Genomic DNA, 25,757 nt, shown 5'->3' with positions numbered 1-25,757 from the left:
CTAGCCCTTACTGCTCTTCTGCCTTGGAACCAATACACAGTATTATAAATAAAATAACTTGCCATTTTCCTTCTCCAGTTCTCTTTACAGATGAGGAAACTGAGGCAAATAGGGCCAAGTGATTTTCCCAGGTCACAAAAAAAATAAATGTTTGAGGCCAAATTTAAATTCAGATCTTTCTGAATCCAGAACCAATATTCTATCTCCTATGCTACCTAGTTGCACCAATCCAACAAAGATAACTTTAACTTGTAAGGGTTTTTTTTTTTAACCATTACCTTCTGTCTTAGAACCAATTGGTTCTAAGGCAGAAGAGCAGTAAAGGCTAGGCAATAGAGGTTAAGTGACTTGCCCAGGGTCACACAGCTAGGAAATGTCTGAGGTCATATTTGAATCTAGGGTCTCCCATCTCTGGGCGTGGCTCTTAATCCACTGAGCAACCCAGCTGCCCCCTAACTTGTACTTTTTTAAGTTGATATATACTTCTCTGATTCTGAGTTCATCTTTACACTATACAGTACTACCTAAATCTGCAAAAATGTACAATGAATTTGTGTTCAGTTGTGTCTGACTCTTTGTGTCCTGATACGGGGTTTTCCTGGCAAAGATACTTGAGTAGGTTGCCATTTTCTTCTCCAGTGGATTAAGGCAAACAGAGGTTAAGTGACTTGCCCAGAGTCAGGGCACAGCTAGTAAATGTCTGAGGTCAGATATAATTTCAGGTCATTCTGGCTCCAGGTTTAGCACTCTACCCACTGAATCACCTAGCTGCCTCCAATGAATAGAGAGCACTAATTGCTAAAGAGGTCTTCCTTATATCAAGTCAAATCTATCCCCTTATAATTTCCAACAGTTTAATTTCCACCAGTTCCCCCACCTCAGATCTACCCTCCTGAGCAACAACAGAATATATTTAATCTTATTCCATATGATGGTCCTTAAAATTCTTTGTAACCTATCACTCTCATTTTCAGTAGCCAGTGAATGGCTAACTCCTGACCTTTCAGTCATGTGATTTACCAAGCTATCATGCTAACTTCTTGTCTTCTTCCTGTTAAATTTCCATAGTTCCTTTTATTATTCCTCAGAAGTCATGGTTTCAGGTCTTTATACCATCCTAGCCATTCTCTTCTGTTTATGCTTCAGTTTGTTGATGTCCCTCTTATAATGACACAGAAAGATCATTATTATTCTTTTCTATGGACGCTATAATTCTGTCCACTGCAATCTAAATTCGCATCTGCATTTTTGAAAACTATGTCTTAATGGTGACTCATGATCTCATCATAAACTAAAACTCTCAAATTTTGTTCAAATTAGTTGCTGCTAAACCAGATCTCTAGCCTATACTTGTGCAGGTACCTTTTTTTTTAATATAATGCCATGAAAAATTATAAAATGAATTAAATGAATGGCATATGAGTACTTTGAAAATGAAGCAGATTTTACTTTTATTTCAGTGGATCTGTTATTGTCATTGATATGTGGATATTTCTCTTCATTGGTACAAATCACAACCCAGCCATGCCTTCTCACTTTAGAGAATTCTTTCCCATATTCTTCTATACGTCATACTCAGGGTATTCATGATATTTCCCTAAAAATTCACCCTCAGCCTTTTTCACATTTTGTGGGAATCATTGTTAACACTCAAGCTACCTACCCATCTGTGTAATCTTGTGTCAAATGACTAACTCCTCTCTCTTTTTTTTTTAAGTCAAGCCATTCTTCAACTGTATCTTTTATACTTTTATGCTTCAACATAGATAATCATTGGGAAAATGCTGCAACTTAATTGTGCCTACTCCACTGCCCTTTATCGGGTTCTAAAATGTTTACAAAAAGAGGCCCAGGAAGCATATTTGCTGAAAAGATGAATATTTAACCAGGGGCCACCTAGGATGACTAAAAGAAAGTTGGAAGAAGAATCATAGAAGATGGCAGGAAATACCTCTACAAATAACTAACACCTCAAAATGAATTTTAAACTGCCAGAAGTGTTAGAGTAAAGCAATCATCTAGTCTAAGACATCTTGAAAGGATGTTAGGAAAGATCTGTCCTCCTAGGGTGGTGGTCCACCTGGAGGGAAATGCAGATACCTCTAAAGAGGCAGATACCATTTGAGTAAAAAAAACCAGCAAGCTCTTTGTGTAGCTCTGTCTTCAGGAAGTCTTAGCTTCAGAAACTTTCATACCACAGAAAATGTTGGAATAAGGCAACAAATTAGGTGAATATTAAGGAGCGCTCTCTTGGCTCTGAATGCAATGCTGAGGTATGCTAACCAAATGCAGTCCTCGACTGTGGCTATAGGTAAGGAAGAACAAGCATATGCCAATGAGTGCAGTTATAGAGAAGGGAGGGGGACCTTTTGGTTATGGTCACTCACAGGGGAACAGAATCCCTGGTGGAGTGAGACTTGTGGTCATTGGAGGGGCCATAGGGAACAAAAGCAGTGGTGCTAAGCATATGGCTTGTGGCTCAAGGGAGGAGAAGACCAAGAAGTAAGCATGAGGAGCAGTGATTACACCTGGCCTTGAACTATAGAACACTGAAAGAATCAAAAAGTGAAAGATCACCATATAGAGCTCAGAAAATGACAGAATGAAAAACTTGCAGCATAAGACATTATCCTCACCCCATTCCATGAGCAAAATCTGACCCTAACAAAGTTAACAGTCAAGAAATGAGCCATTTAAAAAAATGAATGAATAACAGAGAAAGAATCCAACCATAGATAGCTACTACAGAGTGATGATCAGGTTTCAAACTCAGAAGACAATGAAATAAAAACAGCTACTTGTAAAGGTTCAAAGAACCTTTTTTTTTTTCTTGAATGTGCAATATATGTCTTCTTTCATGATACAAGGAATATGGAAAGTTATATTGCATGACAATGCTAGAAAAAAAACTATATTGGACTATTTATCGTCTGGGGAAAGGGAAGGAAAAGAGATGGGAATGAATATGGATTGCAAAAGGTCAGAAAACAACAATTTTAAATAATTTATACATATAGTTAAAAAATAAAAGAAGGCATAAGGAAAAAGAACAAAAAGGAGCTTTTAAAATAAGAGAAGTTGAGAAAATTGGGAAAAGAAATGAGTAATGCAAGAAAAGTATGAAAAAGTCAACCAATTAGAAAAAGGGATCTAAAAACTTACTGAGGAAATAACTCCTTAAAAATTAGAGAAGGTAATAACTTTATAATAGAACAAAAGTACTGAAACAAAATCAAAAGAATGAAAAAATGCAAGAGAACATGAAATATCTCATTAGAAAAAAAACAATTGATCTGGAAAATAGACCAAGGAGACATAATATGAGAATTGAATGACTACCTGAAAGTTATGATCCAAAAAATAGTGTAGACACTGTACTTCAAAAAGTTAATAAGAAAAATTTCTCTGAAGCTTTAGAACTAGAGGATAAAATAGAAGTTGAAAAAATCCACCAATCACTTGAAAGAAATCCCTGAATGAAAATTCACAGAAACATTATAGCTAAGTTTCAAAGCTACCGTTACAAGCAACTAGAAAGAAACAATTTATAAATCTACAAAACCATATATTTAGGAGCTTCTATATCAAAAGACTGGTAGGAATGGAATCTGATATTCAAAAGAACAAAGGAATTGGATTTGCAACCAACAATAACCTGCCCAGGAAAGCTGAATATAAAATCCTACAGGGAGAGGGGGAATGCATATTTAATGAATTAAATGACTTTTAGGTATTCAGTGAAAAGACAAGAACTGAACAGAAAATATGATGTACAAGAACTCAGAGAAACAATAGAGGTAAAAACCAAAGACTAATTATAAAGGATTTAATAAAGATAAGCCGTTTACATCTTTTACAGGAAAATGGCATTTGTAACTCTTAAGGATTTTATTACTACTAACAGAGGAGGAAATAGAATATCTAAATAAATCTATTTTAGAAAAAGAAAATGAACAAGCCACAAGTGAGTTTCATAAGAAAAAGGCATACAGACCAAATGAATTTATAATAAATTATTTAGTATAATAGGCAAAGATGGAATCCTACCAAACTACTTTTCTGAAACAAATATTGTGCTGATACCTTAAATACAAAGAAAATTCTAGAACAATTTCACTAATGAATATGATGGAAAAATCTTTTTAAAAAATTCCAACTAGACAACTGCAATAATATAAAGATTATGCATTGTGACCAAGTAGGATTCATAGCATGAATGCAAGGCAGGTTTAATATATGGAAGTCTATTAACATAATTGAATACATCAATAACAAAACAACAAAATCATATCATTTTATCAGTAGATGCAGAAAAAATTTTTGACCAAAAAAACCCTCAAACATCTTCCTATAAAAAAACAAAAAAGCATAGGTATGAATGGATTTTTCCTGAAAATGATAAGCATCTACACAATCAAACATTGGTAATGGGACTAAAGCTGGAAGCCTTCCCAATAGGACCAGGAGTGAAATGAAGGATGCTCATTATCACCAAAATTTTTTCAATATTGTACTAGAAATGCTAGCAGTAGCTATAAGGGAAAAAAAAGAAATTGATGGAATCAGAATGGGTAATGAGATAATAAAATTATCTCCTTTTGCAGGTGATACGATGGTATACTTGGAAAAGACTAGAAATTCAACTAAAAAGTTAGTTTAATAGTTTTAGTAAAGTAGCAGGACATAAAATAAACCCATAAAAACCACCAGCATTTCTGTATATTACTAAAAAAGCCTTGCCAAGAGATAGTAAAATATATTTCATTTAAAATGATGATTTATAAAATACCTGGAAGCATACCTGCCAAGACAAACCCAGGAATTATATGAGCATAATAATAAAATGCTTTTATACAAATAAGGTCAGATTTAAATAATTGCAGAAATATTGATTGTTCATTGGTGACGAAGTCAAATATAAAAATAAGCATTCTATCTAAATCTACTTATATCTACTTATTCAGTTCCTTCCCAATTAAACTATCATATTGATTGAGCTGAGAAAAAATAATTTGGAAGAATAAAAAATCAAGAATATAAAAGGAGTAAAAAAATGTAGCAGTACCAGATAGTAAACTGTATTATATGGTGGTAATTATCAAAACTATATGGTAATGGCTAAGAAAGAGAATGGTGAATCACTGGACTAGAATAAATATATAATACACCTTAGTAAATTATTATAATAACCTTGTGTTGATAAATGTGAAGACTTAAGCTCAGGGGATAAAAACTCACTATTTCTATAAAAATTTATTGGAAATACTGGAAAGTGGTCTGGCAGAAACTAGGTATAGAATGATATGTTACACCATTTACTAAGAAAATGTAAAAATAGATATATGATCTACCTATAAAGGAAAATAACATAAGCAAGCTAGAAGAATATGGAACATATATATTATCTATCAGATTTATGGATAGGAGAAGAATTTATGAATAAATGAGATAGAGGGCATTATGAGATATAAAATAAAATTTTATTTTATTAACTTTAAAAGGGTTTCTACAAATAAAATCCATTAGCCAAAATTAGAAAGAAAACAGAAAATTGGAGAAAATTTATAATTTCTCAGAGGCCTCATTTCTCAAATGTATAGAGAACTTTGTCAAATTCATAAGAATATGAATCACTCACCAACTAATAAATGGTCAAAAGATATAAACAGGCAATTTTGGGAAGAAGAAACCAAAGCTATATAGAGTCATTTGAGGAAATGATTTAATAATTATTGGTTAGAGCAATGCACATTAAAACAACTTCCAGGTAACCTCACATCTATCAGATTAGCTAACATTACAGAAAGGGCAAATGACAAATGTTGCAGGGAATGTGATAAAATGATGACACTAATCAACTATTAGTGGAACTATGAACTGACAACCATTTTGGACTGGAATTATACACAAAGAGTTACAAAATTGTGTATACATTCTGACCCAGCAATATCATTATTAGTGTTTCCTGAGGTGATCAGGGGAAAATGAAAAGAACCTATATGATCTAAAACATTTGTAGCAGTTTTCTTTATGATGACAAAGAACTGGAAATTGAGAGAATGTCCACCAACTGGGGAATGGCTGGATACATAGGGGTATATGATTGTGATAGAATACTACTGTAAGAAATGATGATCAGGTTGATTTTTTAATGAAAAAATAAGATGGAGGTATAAGGGGGAAAGGGGATTTGTTTTTAAAAGGGTTGGATTTTATATTTTAACGGTATTGTCACCAGGAATTTAATTAATTCCAAAGATATTTTATTTACAAAATATAGAAAGAGTGAAGCAAGAAATCAGAGAGAGGATAAGGTAAGATATATAGCCTGAGCAGTAAGTAATTTACTCCTGGCCCCTTCAGACAGGGAGAATTAGTTTCAGCTGGCCTCAGCAAAGCCAAGGAACCAGGTAGTTTTTTAAGAGGATAGGTCTTTCCTGAGGCCAGTCTCTTCAGAGAAAACCAGCAGTTAAGAATCAGCTTTTTCACTCACCATGTGTTAGTCCAGTCAGCAGATCCTTCTGCCCCTCTTCACCAGCCTCAACTTGAAAGCATGAAGAATTGCATCCAGCTGAAGTGGAGGTCTAAGTTGTACTCCACTCTAAGAATACCAGTTCCAAGTTGAACTCTTTTAAAGACATATTCTCTTGCATCACTACCACTAATTCCATGTCTACCAATCACAGCTGACACCCTGATCTAGGACTGCCCAGAAGAAAGGCAGTCGATTTTGATTCTTTACCCACTGTCACACACATGGGTCACAGACCTCCCACTTCATGATTAAGTGGGATATTTGCACTGTGATTAAATGTAAATGGGCAGATCTTCATACTTAACTTTTACATACCGTGTTTGCACTTTTTGTGATTGAATCAAAAAATAGGCAGGTCTCCATGATTAACTTTTAAGCAGGTGTTTACACATATAGGCATTAAAAAAATAGACATGAGTTACAATTTAAATCTTCACAATCAGGGAAGAGCTAAGTACCTTCATTGTTACAATTAGGGGAGAGCCAAAGCCAATCTTCACAGAGGGAAACACACAATTAGTAATCATAACTGTGAACTCGCCAGTAAAACAGGAGAGCAGAGACTAAAAATCAAAATTCCACAATATATTATCTACAAAGAAATATTTGAATATGGAGACACACACAAAGTAAAAGTAAGAAGCTAAACAGAATCCTCTATGGCTCAGCTAAAGTGAAAGCAAACAAACAAACTAGGTTATCAATCATGATCTCTGAGAAAGCAAAAGTAAAAATCTACTCAAAAGAAATAAGGAAATTATAGCTTGTTAAAGGCATCATAGACAATGAGGCAATATCAATAGTAAACATACATCCACCAAAAGGTAAAGCACCCAAATTCCTAAAGAAAAATTGGCATGTTATAGGAGGAAATAGACAGTAGTACTTCATTAGTGGGGAGCCTTCAGCCTTCCCCCTATCCAAAGTAGATAAATCCAACAACAAAAAAATGAGAAATTTATAGAATTTTAGAGAAGTTTGATGTGATAGACAGTAGGAAAAACTTTTTCTCATATTTTCTCAGCATTACATGAAACCTTCATAAAACTGACCATATAATAGGGCATAAAAACTTCACTACTACATATAAGTGGAAATATTAAATGTATCCTTTTTCAGTCCATAATGCAGTGAAAATTACATTCAACAAAGAACAGCAGAAAGCCTAAAAATTAATTGGAAACTAAATAATCTTATCCTAAAGGACAATTTTAAAAGTCGACAATTTCATTAAAAAGAATGATGATGAGGAAACAACATATTAAAATTCATGGGATGTAGCCAAAGTGGTTCTTAAGAGCAAATTTATCTCTCTAAAAGATGACAATAAAATAAAAAGTAGATCAATGAATTAGGCATGCAACTAAAAAAAAAAACTAAAACAACAAATTTAAAATCTCAAACACCAAATTAAAAATCTGAAAACCAAAGGAAAGACTACTAAAATTGAAAGAAAACTATTTAACTAATAGGACAAGGAGCTTGTTTTATGGGGAAATTTTAAATTTTATTTAACAAAGAAAAAGAAAATGAAATTACCAATATTAAAAAAAGAAAAAGGTAAAATCACAACTAATAAAGAAATTAAGGCAACATTAGAAGTTATTTTGCCCAACTATATGCCAATAAATCTGAAAATCTAAATGAAATGGGTAAAAATTTACAAAAATATATATTACCCAGATTAAACAAGCCCATCACAGAAAAAATAAATTGAACAAGCTACCAATGAATTAACTTAGGGAAAAAATCCCCAGAGTCAAATGGATTCACAAGTGAATTCTACCAAACACTCAAAGAACAATTAACTCAAATGCTATATAGACTATCTGGAAATAAAGGTGAAGAAGGAATTCTTTTAATTCCTTTTATGATACAACTATGGTACTGACACCTAAACTAGGAAGAACAAAAACAGAGAGAAAAACCCACAGGCAATTCTCCCTAATGAATATTGATGCAAAAAAAATTAAAATAAAACTTTAGCAAGGAGATTAAAGCAATATATCGCCAGCATCTTACAACATGATGAGCAGGGTTTTATATTAGGAATGCAAGGATGATTCAATTTTAAGAAAGTTATCAGTATAATTGACTATATAAATAACAAAATCAATAAAATTCATAAAATTATCTCAATAGATGCAAAAAATACTTTTGACAAAATACAACACCCATTCCCTATTAAAAAAAAATTGAAAACAGTAAAACAAATGGAGCTTTTCTTTAAATGATAAATGACAGCATCTAAAACCATGAACATGCATAATCTGAAATGAGAATAAGCTAGAACTTTTCCCAAAAAGGTCACAGGTGAAGCAAATTATCACTATTTTTATTGTACTAGAAATGCTAGCAATAACATTTAGAGAAGAAAAAGAAATTGAAGGAATTAGAATATGCAATAAGAAAACAAAATTGCCTTTTTTTTTGCAGATGATATGATGGTATAGAGAACCCCAGATAATCAACCAAAAAACTAATTTAAATACAATTTAAAAATTTAGCAAAGTTGTGGGATATAAAATAAACCCAGACAAATTATCAGCATTTCTATTTGCCAACAACAATGTCCAACAACAAGAGATAGAACCATTAATTCTATTTAAAATAGCTGCAAACATAAAATACCTGGAGGTCCAGCAACTATATGAATACTATTGCAAAACATCTTTCATGGAAATAAAGTCAGACCTAAACAACTAGAAAAACATCAATTGCTTATTAGTAGACCAAACCAATTAAAATTATAATCCTATATAAGTTAATATACCTAGTCAGTATCACACCAGTTTTACCCAAAAATTACTTCAGAGCTAAAAAAAAAATTTATTTCAAAAAACAAAAGGTCAATAATGTCAAGGGAATTAATGAAAAAATGTGAAGAAAGTTGACCTAACCATACCGTATATCAAACTGTTTTATAAAGTGGTAGTCATCAAAACAATCTGGTACTGGCTAAGAAATGTAGTGGACCCAATGTTCATTACCATAGTAACCTAGTTGTTTGATAAACCCAAAGATACCATCTTTTGGGGGGAAAATTTAAATTTTACAGAAACTACTCAGAAAAGGAAAACAGTATGGCAGAAACCAGGCATAGACCAAAATCTCATGCCATATACCAACATTAAGTCACAATGAATATTTGATCTAAAAAATAAAAGATGGTGCCATAAACAAATTATGGGAACATGGAATAGTTTCTCTCTCAGACCTATGTATAAGAGAAGAATTTATGAACAAACAAGAAATAGGGAACATTATGAGAAATGTAGGGATATTTATTACATTAAATTTAAAAGGTTATATACAAAACCAATGACACTAAGTTTTCCCAATAAAAATTGGAGAGGAAAAAACCTTTATAGCTAATATCTCTGACAAAGGTCTAATTTCTCAAATATATAGAGAACTGACTCGACTTTACAAAATTGCAAAGCATGCCCCAGTTGATAGATGGTCAAATTATATGAACAGGCTTCTCAGGTGAAGAAATTATATAAAAAAATGCTCCAAATCATATTGATTAGAGAAATGCAAATTAAAATAACTCTGAGATACCACTTCACAGCTATCAGATTGGCTAATTTGGACAAAAAAAAAACCAATTATTGGAAGGGATATGTCTATCAAATGGAGAATGGCTGAACAAGTTGTGGTATATGGTTGTAGTGGAATACTATTAGTGCCATAAGAAAGGACAAGGAGGATGAGTTTTAAAAAACCTGGAAAGACTTATATGAACTGATGCAGAGTGAAGTGCGTAGAACCAGAAGAACACCATATACAGCAACAGAAATGTTATATGATGATCATCTGTGAAAGACTAAATTGTTATCAGTAAAGCAAGGTTCCAAGATAACCCCAAGAGACACATGATGAAAAATGGTATCCAAAGCCAAGAAAAGGAATTGTTGGAATCTGATGGTAGATCAAAGCATACCAGTTTTCTTCATTTCCTTCATGAGTTTTTTATTATATGTGCAATACACGTATTCTTTCATGGCATGAGGAATATAGAAATATATTACTTGACAACACTGGTATAACCTATATCAGACTATTTAGTACCTTGGGGAGGGAGGAGAGGACAATAATAATCTGAATAGAAAAATGTTAGATAATAATTGTTAAAAAATTATTTCTATGTGGGGGCTCAGTGAATTGAAAGCCAGGTCTAAAGACAGGAGATCCTAGGTTCAAATCTGACCTCAGATACTTCTTGCCAGTGAGACCCTGGGCAATTCACTTAACCCTCATTGCTTAGTCATTCCTGCTCTTCTTGGACAAATATACAGTATTGATTATAAAACAAAAGGTAAGGGTTTAAAAATTATTTCTATATGCAATTGAAAAGCATTTAAGATAAAAAAGAAAAACAAAGAAACACTTGCAAGAAATAATGGAGAGTGAAACAAGCAAACAATGCACACAGTAACAATATTGTTGAAAGAGTAACTTTGCATGTCTAAGTTATTCTGAATAATATGAATATTTAAATCAATTACAAAGTATTTTTGAGAGAAAATATTATCCACCTCCAGAGAAAGAACTGATATATGGAAGTATACATATATGGCTTCATGTACATATCTGGGTCAAATGTTGGCTTTCTCTAGTACAAGGTTGGGAGCAAAAGGAGAAGGCAGCTCAGAACTCAAAGTGTAAAAAGAAAAATTTAAAGACAAAAAAATGAAAATAAGTATTGTACAATTTTCTAAATGTAATATACTTTCATTGTAAAGCACTATACATATCCTATTCATTTCTGGGCCCTATTCAAGGTCCCTCGTGTACAACATGGTACAGTATAGAAGATTATTTACTTTGGAGAAGGAAGTCCATGTACAATTCTCATCTCAACCACTAGTAATGTTATCCTATACAAATCATTTAACTTCTCAACCTCAGTTTCCTCATCTATAAAATGGGGAGAACATCTATTTCACATGATTGTTATGAGGATGAAATAAGAATATATATATGCATATATATATATATATATATATATTTATAAAGCACTTTGCAAACCTTAAAGCACTGTATGTTACTAATATACACAATGTACTGGATCCAACTGTCAAATGACTAACATCAGTCATGTTCTGGACAAGAAGTATTTTCAATGATTAAGTTTTTCTTAAATAGATTGTTAGACTGGTCTCTTTTAAATAATCACTAATCTCATTAAGGAGGTTTTGTTAAAGAGTCTAGATTTGGGTATAATTGGGACAGTATTATGATCTACAAACAGGAGCATCTAGAGATCCTTCATTCTTTATACTTGTCATTTACCCATTTTGAATTTATCTTGGTATATGATGTGAGATCCATATTTTCTTTGTGGAAGAAACAATGACTCATTACTTCCACTTGATATCTAATTGTTGCTCTGCCAATATCATCCATAAATGCTTCTGAGAAGATGTGGCTCTTTGGGGTTTCATTTTCATTTTTCAGACTTGTCTTCCATTGATGTTTGTTGTTATTTAAGGCATGTTTATAATCTTCTCCTATCCCCTCTCCATGATACTTTACAAATAAGTTTGCATTCCAAATCTGAAGTCTCTCTTTGTCTTCTGTCTGTCTGTCCATCTGTCTCTCTCCTCTTGTTAAGGAGTGTCCTAAACTCATTACTGTAGCTTGCCTTGGGGCCATCTTTCAGATCCACATTAAGAAAGTATGATTCATATCTTCCATTGGATCTGGTAGTTTTTGTATACTCCTAAAACAATATGTCTATTTCTATTTACTTTCATTCACATATTCTCCAGCATATTGCCAATGCCACCAGACCAGACCAAGTCAGCTCCAGTATTCAGTTTGGATGTTTTTGCTTCAAAGTTCAGCTTTTCAAGTGTTTTGCAGATCTTTTCTTTGGCTTCTTGCTCCAGATAAAAATTGCAAACTAATGCTGCCACCACAGTGTTATATTTCTCTTCTGATGGATAGAGGTAACTTAACAATGAGAAATTTAACAAAGTAAGAGAATGGCAGGTTCCTCAACTGGTCCCTCCCCTCCTGCTCAGCAAAATGTGTGAATTTCTCAAGACTTTGTTAGTTGATAGTCTTTTTTTCTACATATTCTCTATTTATTAAGAAACTTTTCTACTATGGTTTTAATCATCCTCTCTATTTAGAGAACTTCTGGTCTTTTATCTCTAATTCTGGATTTCCTCACAAGCTTCCTTTCCATGTTTCTAAATGTTTACTGTTCATTTCCCCCTGGATATCCTACTCAAATTCAACATGCCCAAAATTGAAATAATCAAAACCACTTTCCTTCCTGGTCTCCCTGTTTCTGTCAGTGCTATACCATTACCCAGAATGGAGTCTTCTCCCTCAATTCTCTTTTCTCTTGCTTTTCACATGCAATCAACCACCATGTTCTTTATATTTTTCCTTGACATCATCTCTAGAATCTATCAAATATTGTCTTTGCCAGTTGTTACCCTCATTACTCAAGCCCTTCTTACTTTTATATATGAGAGTATTTAAGTAGCCTCCTGGCTAGACTTGTAGCTTATACACTCTTCCCTCACTCAACTGCCCTGAAAAATTAATCTTACTGAAATACTTTGTAAATCATGCCACAGACTTGCTCAGAAACCTTCAAAGATTTCTGAGTAGGGAGTCTTGGCCTTTTTATACGTGACTCACTTTGGCGTAGTCTAGTGAAGCCTATGAGCCCTTATCAAAATAATATTTTAAATGCATAAAATAAGTGCATAGGATTACAAATGAAACCCTTTATACTGAAATATAGTTATCTGAACATTTTTAAAACAAGTTAATGATAGCCATTTTAAGAACCCCTAGACAATACAATAGTCTAAAGTCCTTAATCTAGCATTCAGTGCCATTCATTGTCCACCTTCTTTCCAACCTATCTTCCATCCTATGTCTACTGTAGTCCTATATCCACCCTCCATCCCAATACCTGTCCTGAAACATTTCATGAGCTTTCCTATATGCATGTTTACATATGACCGTTCTCCCCTTCTCTACCTATTCAATTCTACCCACCTCTGAGGCTCAGTTCAGATCTCATCTCTTCCATTAGTCCTTCCTCAAGAAGACCCATTAGAAATGTCACCTAATCTTCTCAACTCTTAGAGAACTTAACTTACTAGTACCATTCTTTTGATATCATATAATTTTAATATCATATAATGCATTACTATCTTTTTTCCAACTTATATGTCTTTATTTCCTTCACAGGACAAAGGGACAATATTCTTTAATTATAGATTGATTCCTTCCTGAGAAATCCATTTAAAACATAAGATTTTTAACATTTTAAAAGTGATACCTATTTTTAGTAATAAAGTCATTATTGATGTAATTGAATGGCTAGCTTTGGAAACTAACCCAGTAGTAATGCTTTTATTTATAGTTATAGGAGATTCAAATTTATGAATTCTAATGAGAAGATTTTGCCTCAAAATGATTCACGTCTCTCTGAAGTGCAGATTTTTGGACTACATATTCCTTTCCTATTTCTACAGGCAATGAATTGAGAATTGTTCTCACTTAAACTGTATAGATGTCTATAAGTCAATTATATAAATTATCCCTTCTAATTTTCCTTAAAATTTATCTGTTAGAAAAGTGATATTTATAAGTTCTATAATATAATCACATAAATTTGAAATTTAAAAATTTTGTCTTATATTTATGTGTTCCTGCTTTTTAAAAAAAGCATATTAATGGAATATTCTTCTATATATTTTTAAATTGTTTGCCTATATAACCTGATTATTTTTTGTGGATCATTGGCCTCCAGTGAAATAAAATTTCTTCACTCTCAATATAGCATTTTTTCTCACTGATTAAGCTAATATTTCAGTGTCTATTTTATACATTGTAGCTGTGAGTATAGTTATAGACTGCATGATTATTAATCCCCAAACCAGCCTAGGAAAGTTCAGAGGAGAGAAAAGAAGCCTTGTGTGTGAGAAAAAGTAAGTAGTACAGTGTGTTTGGATCATATAGATCATACATCATATGTATGTTATATTTATACATATATATATATACATGTGTGTATGTGTAATGAGACTAGAACTGTAAGAATAGGCCAAGTAATGAAAAGCTTTCTTTAAATGTCAAGCAATGAACTTTATATTTGATCCTAGAAGTAATAGAGGAAACCACTGGAAATTTTTAAGTTGGGAATATGGAAAAGGTCTGTGTCACAGTTACATTTGAGCTATAGAAAAATCACCAGCATCTGTATAGAGGATAGATTGAAGTGAGGAGGGAGCCAGAGAAATCAATTAGAAGATGGACATGCAAGGAGTCCACAAGTAGATTTCAAGGGAGGCTGGGAGCTTGGAAGGGGGCAGGCAATTACAATCTTCTCTAATTGAAATTGAATATTCCCTTCAATTGTGAATGTAGGCCCCAAAGTCCCCAAAACAAGCAAACAAAAAACATTCTAAGAAGGAATCTATAGGCTTTATCAGGCTGCCAAATGTGTCCATGGCACCAAAAAAAAAAAATTAAGACCTTCTGTTCTAAATTTAAAACAATTTAAATATTATAGTTCATTTTTTGAAAATATATATACACACAAAAATCATTAGTTTACAAAACAATTTCAATTTGTATGATCACTTTAGTTATTAAAGTATTCTTGAATTACCAAAATATTAATTACAGATTTCTTTAAATCTTGAGCTCCGCTACTGCATGAATTTAGCAATCCTTCAACTGTATGACAGAGAGCTTAGGGTGAAGGTCAGCTGAAAGCCAGAAAGTTGGGAACAACTGTTACCTGAAGATCAATCAGAAAAGGTAAACTAAGAATCTCTAAAAATTAGAACCACAGGATTTGAAACCTGGAAGAGCAACTTAGAAATGACCCAGTCAAGCATGCATAGTAACCTGGAGCTGAGAGAGATGAAATAATCACTTCAAGGTCACATAAAGAGCTAGTAGGATTAGAACCTAACCATAATGTGAACTGACATGTGAGGGAAAGTGATTTATTACTTTTAAGAATACATCACTTTAGGAAATGAGGCATTCATGTATTTTATTAACATTGGTTACTATTTAATTAATCTTTATGTTTTAGAATACTTTCGTTATGCATAGTCAGAACCCTAAATAAGCAAAGAATAAATTTTTAAAGCTAAGAATAAACAATTCTGATCCTGGTCAAAACTGTGAAGTCAATGAAATCTTTCTTCATCTGTCTTCCCATCATCTTTTTAGTGCCCTTTAGTGTTCATGGCTTAAGGCATCCAATGCAACCTTGACTAGTCAAAACCACATATGCAAGTCTGTCTTCCTTACTCATTGTATTTTATACTTTGGACCTCTGTCTCCACCCTACTCTGTTCATCAACACCCCTACCTACTTCAACCAGCTGTCAATGGGGAAGGGTTTGATGAACTCATTTATATTAAGATGAAAGTGATAGATAATATTTTGTGTATCACCTTCATAATATTAGTATTTCGGCAGAAGGGCATATAAGACTATATAAATTACCAAAGATGCCATTCAAGACATCAGAGACATAAAGATATTGGAAGCATTTAGGGCAGAAGGAATCTTTCTAACATTTCTTCAATATCATCTGTGGCTATCCAAAGAACATACCCCTCAGGTCATTCTCCGAAATTAAAATCCAGAGCTCTCCTTTCCAGCCAACACTGAGTAAAATGCTTCTAGAATTCCTCACAAGTGAAACTGAATATGACTTATTACTAGTCTAGGTGCCTAGAAGAATTACCAGGAGACAATGCAACGTAGAAGTCCTATATATGATGATAATTTTTCAAACTTTTTATTCTATTCCAGAATATAGACTACAGAGAAGCAATTTTATAATTTTGAAAGCTGAGACTTGAAATATGTTACTTCATTTTACTGTTAAGGATTTTTTCCTTAATTCTACACTTCATTTAATTTAGATTTATCTCCTAAATTTTGGGAAGATCTGATTGCATTTTGATTTTCCTACTAATCTGTAAGCTTCCTAAGGATAGGGACCAAGAAAATTCTCATATTTTAGTCACACAGCCTCACACACATTATAGACATTGAATGAACATTAGCTGATCTGAATACAATTTATTTTTGCCCCAAAGAAAGGGAAAGGGAAAAAAAGAAGAAGAAAAAAAAGAGGAAGAGGAAATACAACCTACCAAAGTAGAATTGGTTGCTGAGAAAGAATGGTGCCCACCAACTGACCAAGAGTTTTTGAACTATATCTCCGAGGTATCCAAAACAGTCCTGCCTATTACTGACCTGATGGAGCAGATTGAGGCACTTGCAAAGTAAGTTGTATTTTTTTTTAATGTATTTGTATTAGAAAAAAATCACAAAATGTAAAATAAGTAATTTTGATTACATTAAGTTAAAAAGTTTTTGTACAAACAAAACCAATGCAACCAAAATTAGAAGGGAAGCAACAAATTGGGGGAAAAATCTTCATAACAAAAACCTCTGACAAAGGTCTAATTACTCAAATTTATAAAGAGCTAAATCAATTGTACAAAAAAATCAAGCCATTCTCCAATTGATAAATAGGCAAGGGACATAAATAGGCAATTTTCAGATAAAGAAATCAAAATGATTAATAAGCACAAGAAAAAGTGCTCTAAATCTCTTATACTCAGAGAGATGCAAATCAAAACAACTCTGCGGTACCACTTCACACCTAGCAGATTGGCTAACATGGCAGCAAAGGAAAATAATGAATGCTGGAGGGAATGTGGCGAAGTTGGGATATTAATTCATTGCTGGTTGAGTTGTGAATTGATCCAACCATTCTGGAGGGCAATTTGGAACTATGCCCAAAGGGTGATAAAAGACTATCTGCCCTTTGATCCAGCCATAGCACTGCTGGGTTTGTACCCCAAAGAGATAATAAGGAAAAAGACTTGTACAAAAATATTCATAGCTGCACTCTTTGTGGTAGCAAAAAAATTGGAAAATGAGGGGATGCCCTTCAATTGGAGAATGGCTGAACAAATTGTGGTATATGTTGGTGATGGAATACTATTGTGCTCAAAGAAATAATAAACTGGAGGAATTCCATGTGAACTGGAACAACCTCCAGGAAGTGATGCAGAGTGCAAGGAGCAGAACCAGGAGAACATTATACACAGAGACTGATACACTGTGGTACAATTGAATGTAATGGACTTCTCCATTAGTGGCAATGCAGTAATCCTGAACAACTTGGAGGGATTTACGAGAAAGAACACTATCCACTTTCAGAGGAAAAACTGTGGGGGTAGAAACATTGAAAAAATTTGTTTTATTACATGGATTGATGGGGATATGATTGGGATGTAGATTCTAAATGATCACTCTAGTACAAACATTAACAACATGAAAATAGGTTCTGATCAAAGACACATGTAAAACCCAGTGGAATTGTGCATCGTCTACAGGAAGGGTGAGGGGAGGGGAGGGAGGGAAAGAATATGATTCTTATAATATATATAATAAATTCTTATAATAATGTTCTAAATTGACTAAATAAATTTTTCAAAAAATAAGAAATGTATTTGTATTGCAATAATTTTCCCAATTAAATGCAATGAGAAAAAAATAGTGTAAATATATTCAACTCACTGTATTCCCTTACGTGAACCATTTCTGCCCAAACAGAAGTGTTTCTCCCCAGGAAACTCCTGTCTAACTCTGACCTGAACTTAATCTACCTTGGGAACAATCTCAGAACTTGGGCAATTATTGAAATTCTGTTCATTGTCACATTTCCATCTGCAATTAAAGCTAATAGCTGGAAGAGACCTCCTTCCCTCTTCCCAAAAGTGTCTTTCTTCCTAGTTAAACACTGCACACATATATTCCTCTATCCACTGAAAAGAGACCTGGAAAATGTTATAAAAATATTTTGTAAATCACATTATAATTTGTTTTTATATACATAGGTCTCTGCTTAAATGAACCACATGAAATATTTTCTAAAGTCAAGTCCTTTTGTAAAGCATTAAGCATCCCCTAGCATTTCTTTTGTTAGTTCTAGATTTCCAATGATATTTCAAGGTTATTAAAATAGGTATTTTTGCTGTGAAGGCATCTATGGGTTTGTTAGCTACAGCATTTCTGTTTCAATGCTTTTGTTAGAGATCTTGATTTGATTCCACTAATGGAGAGGTTAAAATTTTGAATTGGAAATTGTATGAAATTAATACTTATAGAAAAGGACGAAACAATTGTGACTGACACCAACCAAAGAAAGGGCTGCTGACTTCTTCCCCAGATGCCAGCTCCAAAGGGCCTTATTTACATTAACTCCAAGTGGAAAGGAGTTGATATTCAAGTCTAGATATGATGGCTGCATAGACAAAGGTGGTAAATCACCTAGTTTGGCCCAAAATGAAAAAGAGCGTTCATTGTTACTAAGGTAATTCAAATAAATAAAAAAATTTAAAAATATAGAATTGAAATATCCTATTCATCCCATTAAGACATCAATGTACACATATACATTTCTTTAAATAGGAATTTCTCCTGCTTCCTTGATTCTTGCACTTACTCAATGCTAGCCTTATGGTACGCTCAGCTAGGGGACATGTAAAGAATGGGAATATAGGAAATTGTGTCTTTTTTTTTTTCACTAAGAAGAAATCAACTTCAATTAAAGGGCTTTTCAGCTCCTTTCTCTTTTGTTCAAACTAGTAATTTTTGTAGATGGAACAAACATTGTCAATAATGCCTAGGATCTATAGAGCCAAACTGTGGTTTGCACATGTGTATGAAAATCTGGATCCATGGATTCTATTACTAGTTCACATTTTCCCAAGTATTCCTTTCAACAGAGGAAAGGGGAGTCTTCTCAGGAAGACTCTGACTTCTGCCTTTGCTCCACTGGTTTCCTTGCAGGAATAATGTATATGTAGAAAAAGGAATAATGTATGATGAACCTGAAGTGGAGTTTGCTTTTCATCTGAGGGTAACAGGAATAATCAGAATTTAATGAAAGGAGTGACTTGTTCCAATACCTGTTTTAGAATATCACTTGAACAACTATGAATGTGGATTGGCGAAGGAAGAGACTTGAGGCAAGAGATTAATTAGAAAGCATCTTCAATAGACATTGTGTGAGGTACTGAGTAAGTCCTGAACTAGGATGGTAGCTAGGGTGATCAAAAGGAGGTAACAGATGAAAGAGCCATCAAGGAGTCATGTCTGAACATCTAACATCCAAGAGCCCCAGTTATTTGAGAGTAAAGGGTACAACTGTGAAATGAATCTAATGATTTGGGGGAAGGATGAAAAAGGGCTTGAAAACAATGCTACCCCCACAAAGAAGACATTGAAGCATCATGTTAGAATTAGAAGGGGTCTTAGAAGGGGAGAATCTAGGCTAACTCTGATTTCTGTAGAGGCTCCTGACTTGCCCAGTCTTACAGAGGAAGACTCATTCAATTCTTAACTGAAATACTGAGGTTGAGTTGAAGTGGAGTAAAATGGAAAACCAGTTTCATAGATTTTTAAATAAGTAGAGCTACAAGATCCCAGAACAACTATTTTGACCCATTCTTTCATTTTACAGAGGAATAAAGTTACTGTGTATATAATCTTTCATTTATTTATCTATTATCTTATCTAGTAGAACAGAGGTTCCTTGAGGACTGAGATTGTTTTCCTAGTATCCAATTAGAGCCTAGAATAAAAGTTGTACTTAATACAGGCTTATTTGATTGAGCAAATCATAAATTAATCACTGGGGACAGGGGTGGGGGGAGGAGAACCACAGATGGATTTATATATTTTTTCTATTATGCATTTTAAGAATAATGAACTCCTTTGCTACATAAACAAAATTAGAGAAAGGAGGCACATTTCAAAACTCCTTCAGCTTCTGGGATAAAGGCAAGGAGCGAACTGATTCCATAGTAATGCAAACTTGAAGTGAAAATAACATACTCTAGTAAAGAAGAAGTCAGTTGAAACCAGGTCCATTCCTAGGAGTCACATGAGATAGTTGATCCCATTCATTTTTAGGACCATAACTATTCTTTTGCTAACCAGACTCCAATACCAACCTCTTCTATTTTTACATGTCTTTTAATAAATGGTTTTGGTTTAATGCTCTTGTTAGCCTTGCTCTCTTGCAGGGAACCCCCCAAAAGAGAACTTTACCAGATAACTAAATGAGAACCAGTTTCAGATGTTTACCAGTTTTCCCTGGGTTGATATAAAAACATGCCATTATTGAGAAGTCTACGAGGTTGACCCTTTCTGTGTGCGCTCAAAGCTGAGGTTCTCAGATAAATGCATATGTGTGTGTGTGTGTGTGTGTGAAAAATATTTGGCCAATCTCTGGAGAAATGCCTCTACTTTGTCTCAAGTCCAGGATTATAGTTTAAAAAGCATTTAGTTTTAAAATGATGTTAAGGAATAATTGTCATAATCAAAATGTTTAACTATGTGCTCTTTAATTCATTTAAAATCCTACCAATGATCATGTGAGACTGATTTTTATCTTGGGTTCTAACATTTGAGAAATGATTCTTCATTTTCAAAATGCTTTTTCACATTTAGTGAAATAACTAGAATTGTGGTGTGTTTAAATGGCCTGCAGGTATTGAATGGTTGCATTAATTAATGTTAAGCCTACTCAATGTAAGTGAACAAAGATAATAAGGAAATTCTTATGTAAAATATTTCCATTTGTACATGTGTAATTATGCCATGAAGGATATCAATAAAGTCTCTAAGACCGATTTATTTTCTTTCCACTTAAAGGTTTGTGTCAGGAAAGATGGGTGGTCCAGTTTCACAAGAGCTGATGCATGAATTCAAGTGGGAACATCACTTGAGTGAAGTACAATATAAACTAAAATCCAATGTCGTACCTATCGGATGTATCAAGAAAGGAACCTTCTATCACCGAGCTCTGCTTTTCAAGGTGTGTTGAGATACCTAACTCATGCCACTGTCTGAGAAAAGAGGATGAACAAATAAATGGCAAGCTCCAAGCAGAGTAGCTTTGGCTTTACTGTTACCCAAGCCAAAGCAAATGACAATGTTGTGTGCTGAAATCTTTCACACAACTCTACAGGAAGCAAACACACTTCCTTCCATTCCTGTTGCTTGTGGCTAAACTACAGATCTTTGCACAAGTGGCCTGGACATCTGCTTGTAACCTGAGCAGTTCATTCTTGGTTGTCTTGAACCATTCCATGTGGTCCCCATCAGAAGCTCTTTTCTAGTTTCTTTGGGGCAAACTAAAGTGGCCCTTGTTCTCTCTTAAAAACTCAACACCCCTCCACTTCCCTAATCCCTGAAAAAGAGAACATTCCCGCTACTTCTCTACCTTGCCTCTCCAACACAATCATTTAATCTTACTCATTTTATGGTCTCAGCTATTCAGCACAAACTGAGGTGAAGGGTCTGGCAATTATCTGGATAATTTAGGCACTAAAATCAGCCTTTGCTTCAGTTGGAAAGTTAATTAAGACAAAGAGGGTGTGTGTCTGGGGGGGGGGGTTCCCTTCAAAGTTGCCCTAGTAATTGTGGCTGTGAAGACCTGTAGCTGTGTGAAAGCAAGGTTTTGTGAAATGTTCTGAAACTGATTCAAGTCTACTCTGAGCCCAGTTTCATATTTTAAAGGGAAATACCTTATTATTAATTTACCCACAAAAGTATTTTCTTCCAAGCTCAGGTTCCTATACTTCTCTTATAAATGCTTAGTACCTTTTAAAAAATACAAATAAAGAAAATACTTCAATTCTCTTACTCTGATAAAATAAAAAAAGGAAGTACAGATCATTTTTCCTAAGAAAGGTTTTAATTACTTTGCTTACTCACATTCATTTCCTTGACTTTGTTTCTTGATGTTTCATTCTAACATTTGGGTGTTGGGGAACTATGCAATCATTTGGATCTTGGTCCCCAACTGCTCTCTGCAATCCCTCTTTTAGATGTTTACTAAAAAGCACTATTTTATCCAGAGTTACTGCAATTAGGAAAGCTTGTTAGAATTTCTCCCTTTCATCAATGATTACTTTCTCCCTGGAATGGAAATGCTACTTGGAACATAATTGTGTGGGAAAAAAGGGTAGACAATGAATGGGGAAAAGAGTGGGATGATTAGTTCAGTAATTAGAAGGTACTTTTCCTACTTAGGAACTCACAGATTGGATTTAGAATTTAGGATTCCTAGTAATTGTCTTGTCTAACCCTCTCATTTTACAGAGAAGGAAACTGAGACTTCCCAAAGAGAAGGGATTTGCCTAAGGATGTGTTAGAACTAGACAAGAACTTAGAAGGCAGCCTGGGTCATTGAAAGAGCTCTGATTCAGAGGGCCCAGATTCAAAACATCCCCTCGTGCTTCCTACTTATGATTTTGGGCCTTAATTGTCAAATGTGGGGATTGGGCTAGATGGGGAAGAAAGCAATAAGCACATACGTGTGTGGAAGATGTAGGAGGGAGAAAAGGAAAGAGGGAAATGGGAAGCAGCTGGAGAGAAGCAGAGCAATAATTAGCAATCCTTTGGTCTTAGAAAGCAGCTGTTGCTATTTTAACTTTCCTTTTCCTATCAAAGAAAAATCAGATTGTGTTCAATGACACTTTTGTTGACAGTGCTGGTGTCTTTCAGAGAAAAAGGCTGGAGTAGGATTTATGTGATCTTCAGGGAAGAAAAATATATGGGGAAGGGACGTGGTGGAGGCTACACAGGACAGGGATAAGGACTGGACCTGTGACTTCATTGATGAAAGAGAACTTTCCTCTAATTAAGTGGGTCACCACCATCTCTGCAATTTATTTCTAGAAAAACTGCCTAGAAATCCCTCAGGATCTCAAAGCCAGTATGGGTCAAGAGGAAAAAACTGGACCCAGATCTCCCTGGCTATGACACTGGAGCTATGTTCACTAAAACACACTGATATTTTCCCATCATTTTCATGCTACTGATTAGTCCACTGTTCTGTAAATAATAACATTTGTAACCTAATAGGAGAGAATTTAGCTACCTTTGAGGCATTAAAATTTTTTTATTATATTCATAAAACTGATTTTTAATGTTTACTTACATTGGCCACCTTTAGAATTTTGCAAGGAATCAAGAAAATTGCTGTTCAAATTTGGGGTGCTACCCGTTTAGCCTAACTGTTTTGTCATTTCCTTGACTAAGCTAAACAAAATATGCCATCTCTGCCCTTTAGAATTTCCAACTCATGACTATATGTAACATAAAAATATGTAGCCTTAAAAAACTAACTTAACATTCGAAGGTTATGATCTTTCAATACTCTTTGGTTCAGACTACCCAGAGTGGGATTTGGACAGGTTAGCTTCCAAGGAACCAGAAGGTGTTCAGGCAGGGAATGATTGGATCAAAATGTTAGCCAGGAATCGGATTGTTACCCTTTTAATAAAATCGAGCGACTCCCTAATCACCTTTACAATCAAATACAAAATCTTGTGCTTATAATTTAAAGCTCACCTGGCCCCTTCCTATTCTTCCTAGCCTTCTTAGTCCTATCTATATACTTTTTGCTCCAATGACATAGACCTCTAGGTTGCAACTTCCACAAGACTCTCTATTGCCAGACACTGCACATTTTCATTGCTGCTCCCATTCCTAGAATCTTCTCCCTCCTTGCCTCTTTTTCTGTCTTCCTTCATGTCCTGGATAAAATCTCTCCTTCTACAAGAAGCCTTTTCCAATTTCCCTTTGTCCATTTTATCTCATTATCTACTTGTGTCTATCTTGTTTGTACATGGTCATTTGCATGCAAAAACTACAAGATATTTTTGTCCTATAGAACTTTGCAAGGCATCATGGAAATTAGCCTCAAATCCACCTGTTTCTGGATTCTTAACTCCATTTTTTAGCTCTTCTCCTCACTGATTCCTTGAAGTAACTATTTTGCCAATATCAATTCAGTGGGCTATTTGTTTTTTGTTTTTTTTACTCTAACAACTAATGATCTCTCTCCCACATCCTTATTTTTTGGCAATTTTCTTTCACAGGCTTTAGCTGACAAGGTTGGGATCGGTGCCACTTTAATCCGAGGAGAATACAACAGAGCTTGGAATGAAGTTAAATTAATTAATGAAAGAAATCGAGGCATAACTGGACTATTACCTCCTCCTGAAAAATTTATTGTCGACCTAATGTATGAACCTGGTAGTCTGATGAAGATAAAAAGTAGAGAGGCAGAGCACTATAGATTTCTTTAATTCAAAAATTGTTCACATAACAAAATTATTTCTTAGATGTTTAATACACATTTCCCAGGAAACATAAATATTATAGTTTTCTTCTTTGTTTCCTTAAAGAAAAATAATTTTTCTCATTTTTCTCTGCACTCAGAATATTAAGGAATCGAATTCACCTTTATTTTGTACTTTGAATTAGAAAACCTTAGCCAAGAATTCATTATCTTTGCATGCTGTTTTCTGTTTCTTTAACTCTGTTCTCTAAATTATTTGTTTTGTTATCATTTAACCTAGCTCACTGATTTGTTTTCCAGAAAAATCTCTATCGTTCTGTATTCTCATCCAAGTGATTTCAGCCATTGTATCTAGTATAATAATGCCTCATTAAGCATCCTTAATATTGCTACTATTTTGTGCCCAAAGTACCTCACAAACAAACACTTTGGGTTAAGTCAATCTAGTTGTTTTTCTGATGATATTTGGCTCACAATCATTTATTATTATTTCACTATGGTTTCATCTTGTAGGGTTTATTTTATGGTGTTTTCTTTCTAAGAAACAATTATTCATTTGAAGAGGCTAGCTACTATGAACATCGTTGAAAATTATTCAATGTACTGAAATTGTTATTGTTTTCAGAAAATAAGTTTTCATTGTTATAACTCTATTAGCTTAGAAATAAAATTTCTTTGATTACAAAAACAGTTTTCTAATTTACTTTGCCACTGATGAACAAGGCATATTTAATTACCAAATTTCTAAGTTCTTATGAAAAGTATGAGAAATAAGAATGTAATATAACTTGAGAGATTATTTGGTGTTTGTTTAAAGGGGAAAATAAGAAGCAGATATAGTTTTAACTGATATATTAAGATGTAGTCACACATTTTGAATCATATTAGTAATCAACCCTAAGAATTCTATGAATAAAAAGTCTTGCTGTTTCTATTAATTAAAGATTAAAGGGGAAGGGGTAGCTAGGTTGCTCAATGGATTGGGGCAGAAGGTCCTGGATTCATATCTGACCTCTGACACTTCCTAGCTCTTTAAA

General features: G+C 33.9%; 1 protein-coding gene across 8 annotated transcripts in view; it reads left to right on the top strand.

Moving 5' to 3' along the window:
- The window catches only part of ARMC3 (armadillo repeat containing 3), a 128,393-nt gene extending 102,985 nt beyond the window's left edge, over window positions 1–25,408 (top strand). For 5 of the 8 annotated variants that reach the window (XM_007504871.3, XM_016426349.2, XM_056800122.1 and 2 more), the window contains 3 exons: window positions 16,643–16,831; window positions 21,282–21,444; window positions 24,518–25,408. In XM_007504871.3, the coding sequence (XP_007504933.2) occupies window positions 16,643–16,831; window positions 21,282–21,444; window positions 24,518–24,727 (562 nt within the window). In that variant the 3' untranslated portion in view covers window positions 24,728–25,408. Of the gene's footprint in view, window positions 1–15,202; window positions 15,338–16,642; window positions 16,832–21,281; window positions 21,445–24,517 lie in introns of those variants that run through there. The other 3 variants (XR_008912426.1, XR_001625184.2, XM_016426355.2) reach the window with 2 other exon arrangements.
- The last annotated feature ends 349 nt before the right edge of the window (window positions 25,409–25,757 follow it).

The sequence above is a fragment of the Monodelphis domestica genome, chromosome 5 (assembly GCF_027887165.1).
Source record: "Monodelphis domestica isolate mMonDom1 chromosome 5, mMonDom1.pri, whole genome shotgun sequence".
NCBI classification, from domain to species: domain Eukaryota; kingdom Metazoa; phylum Chordata; class Mammalia; order Didelphimorphia; family Didelphidae; genus Monodelphis; species Monodelphis domestica.
This window is presented reverse-complemented; position numbering and strand designations above follow the sequence as displayed.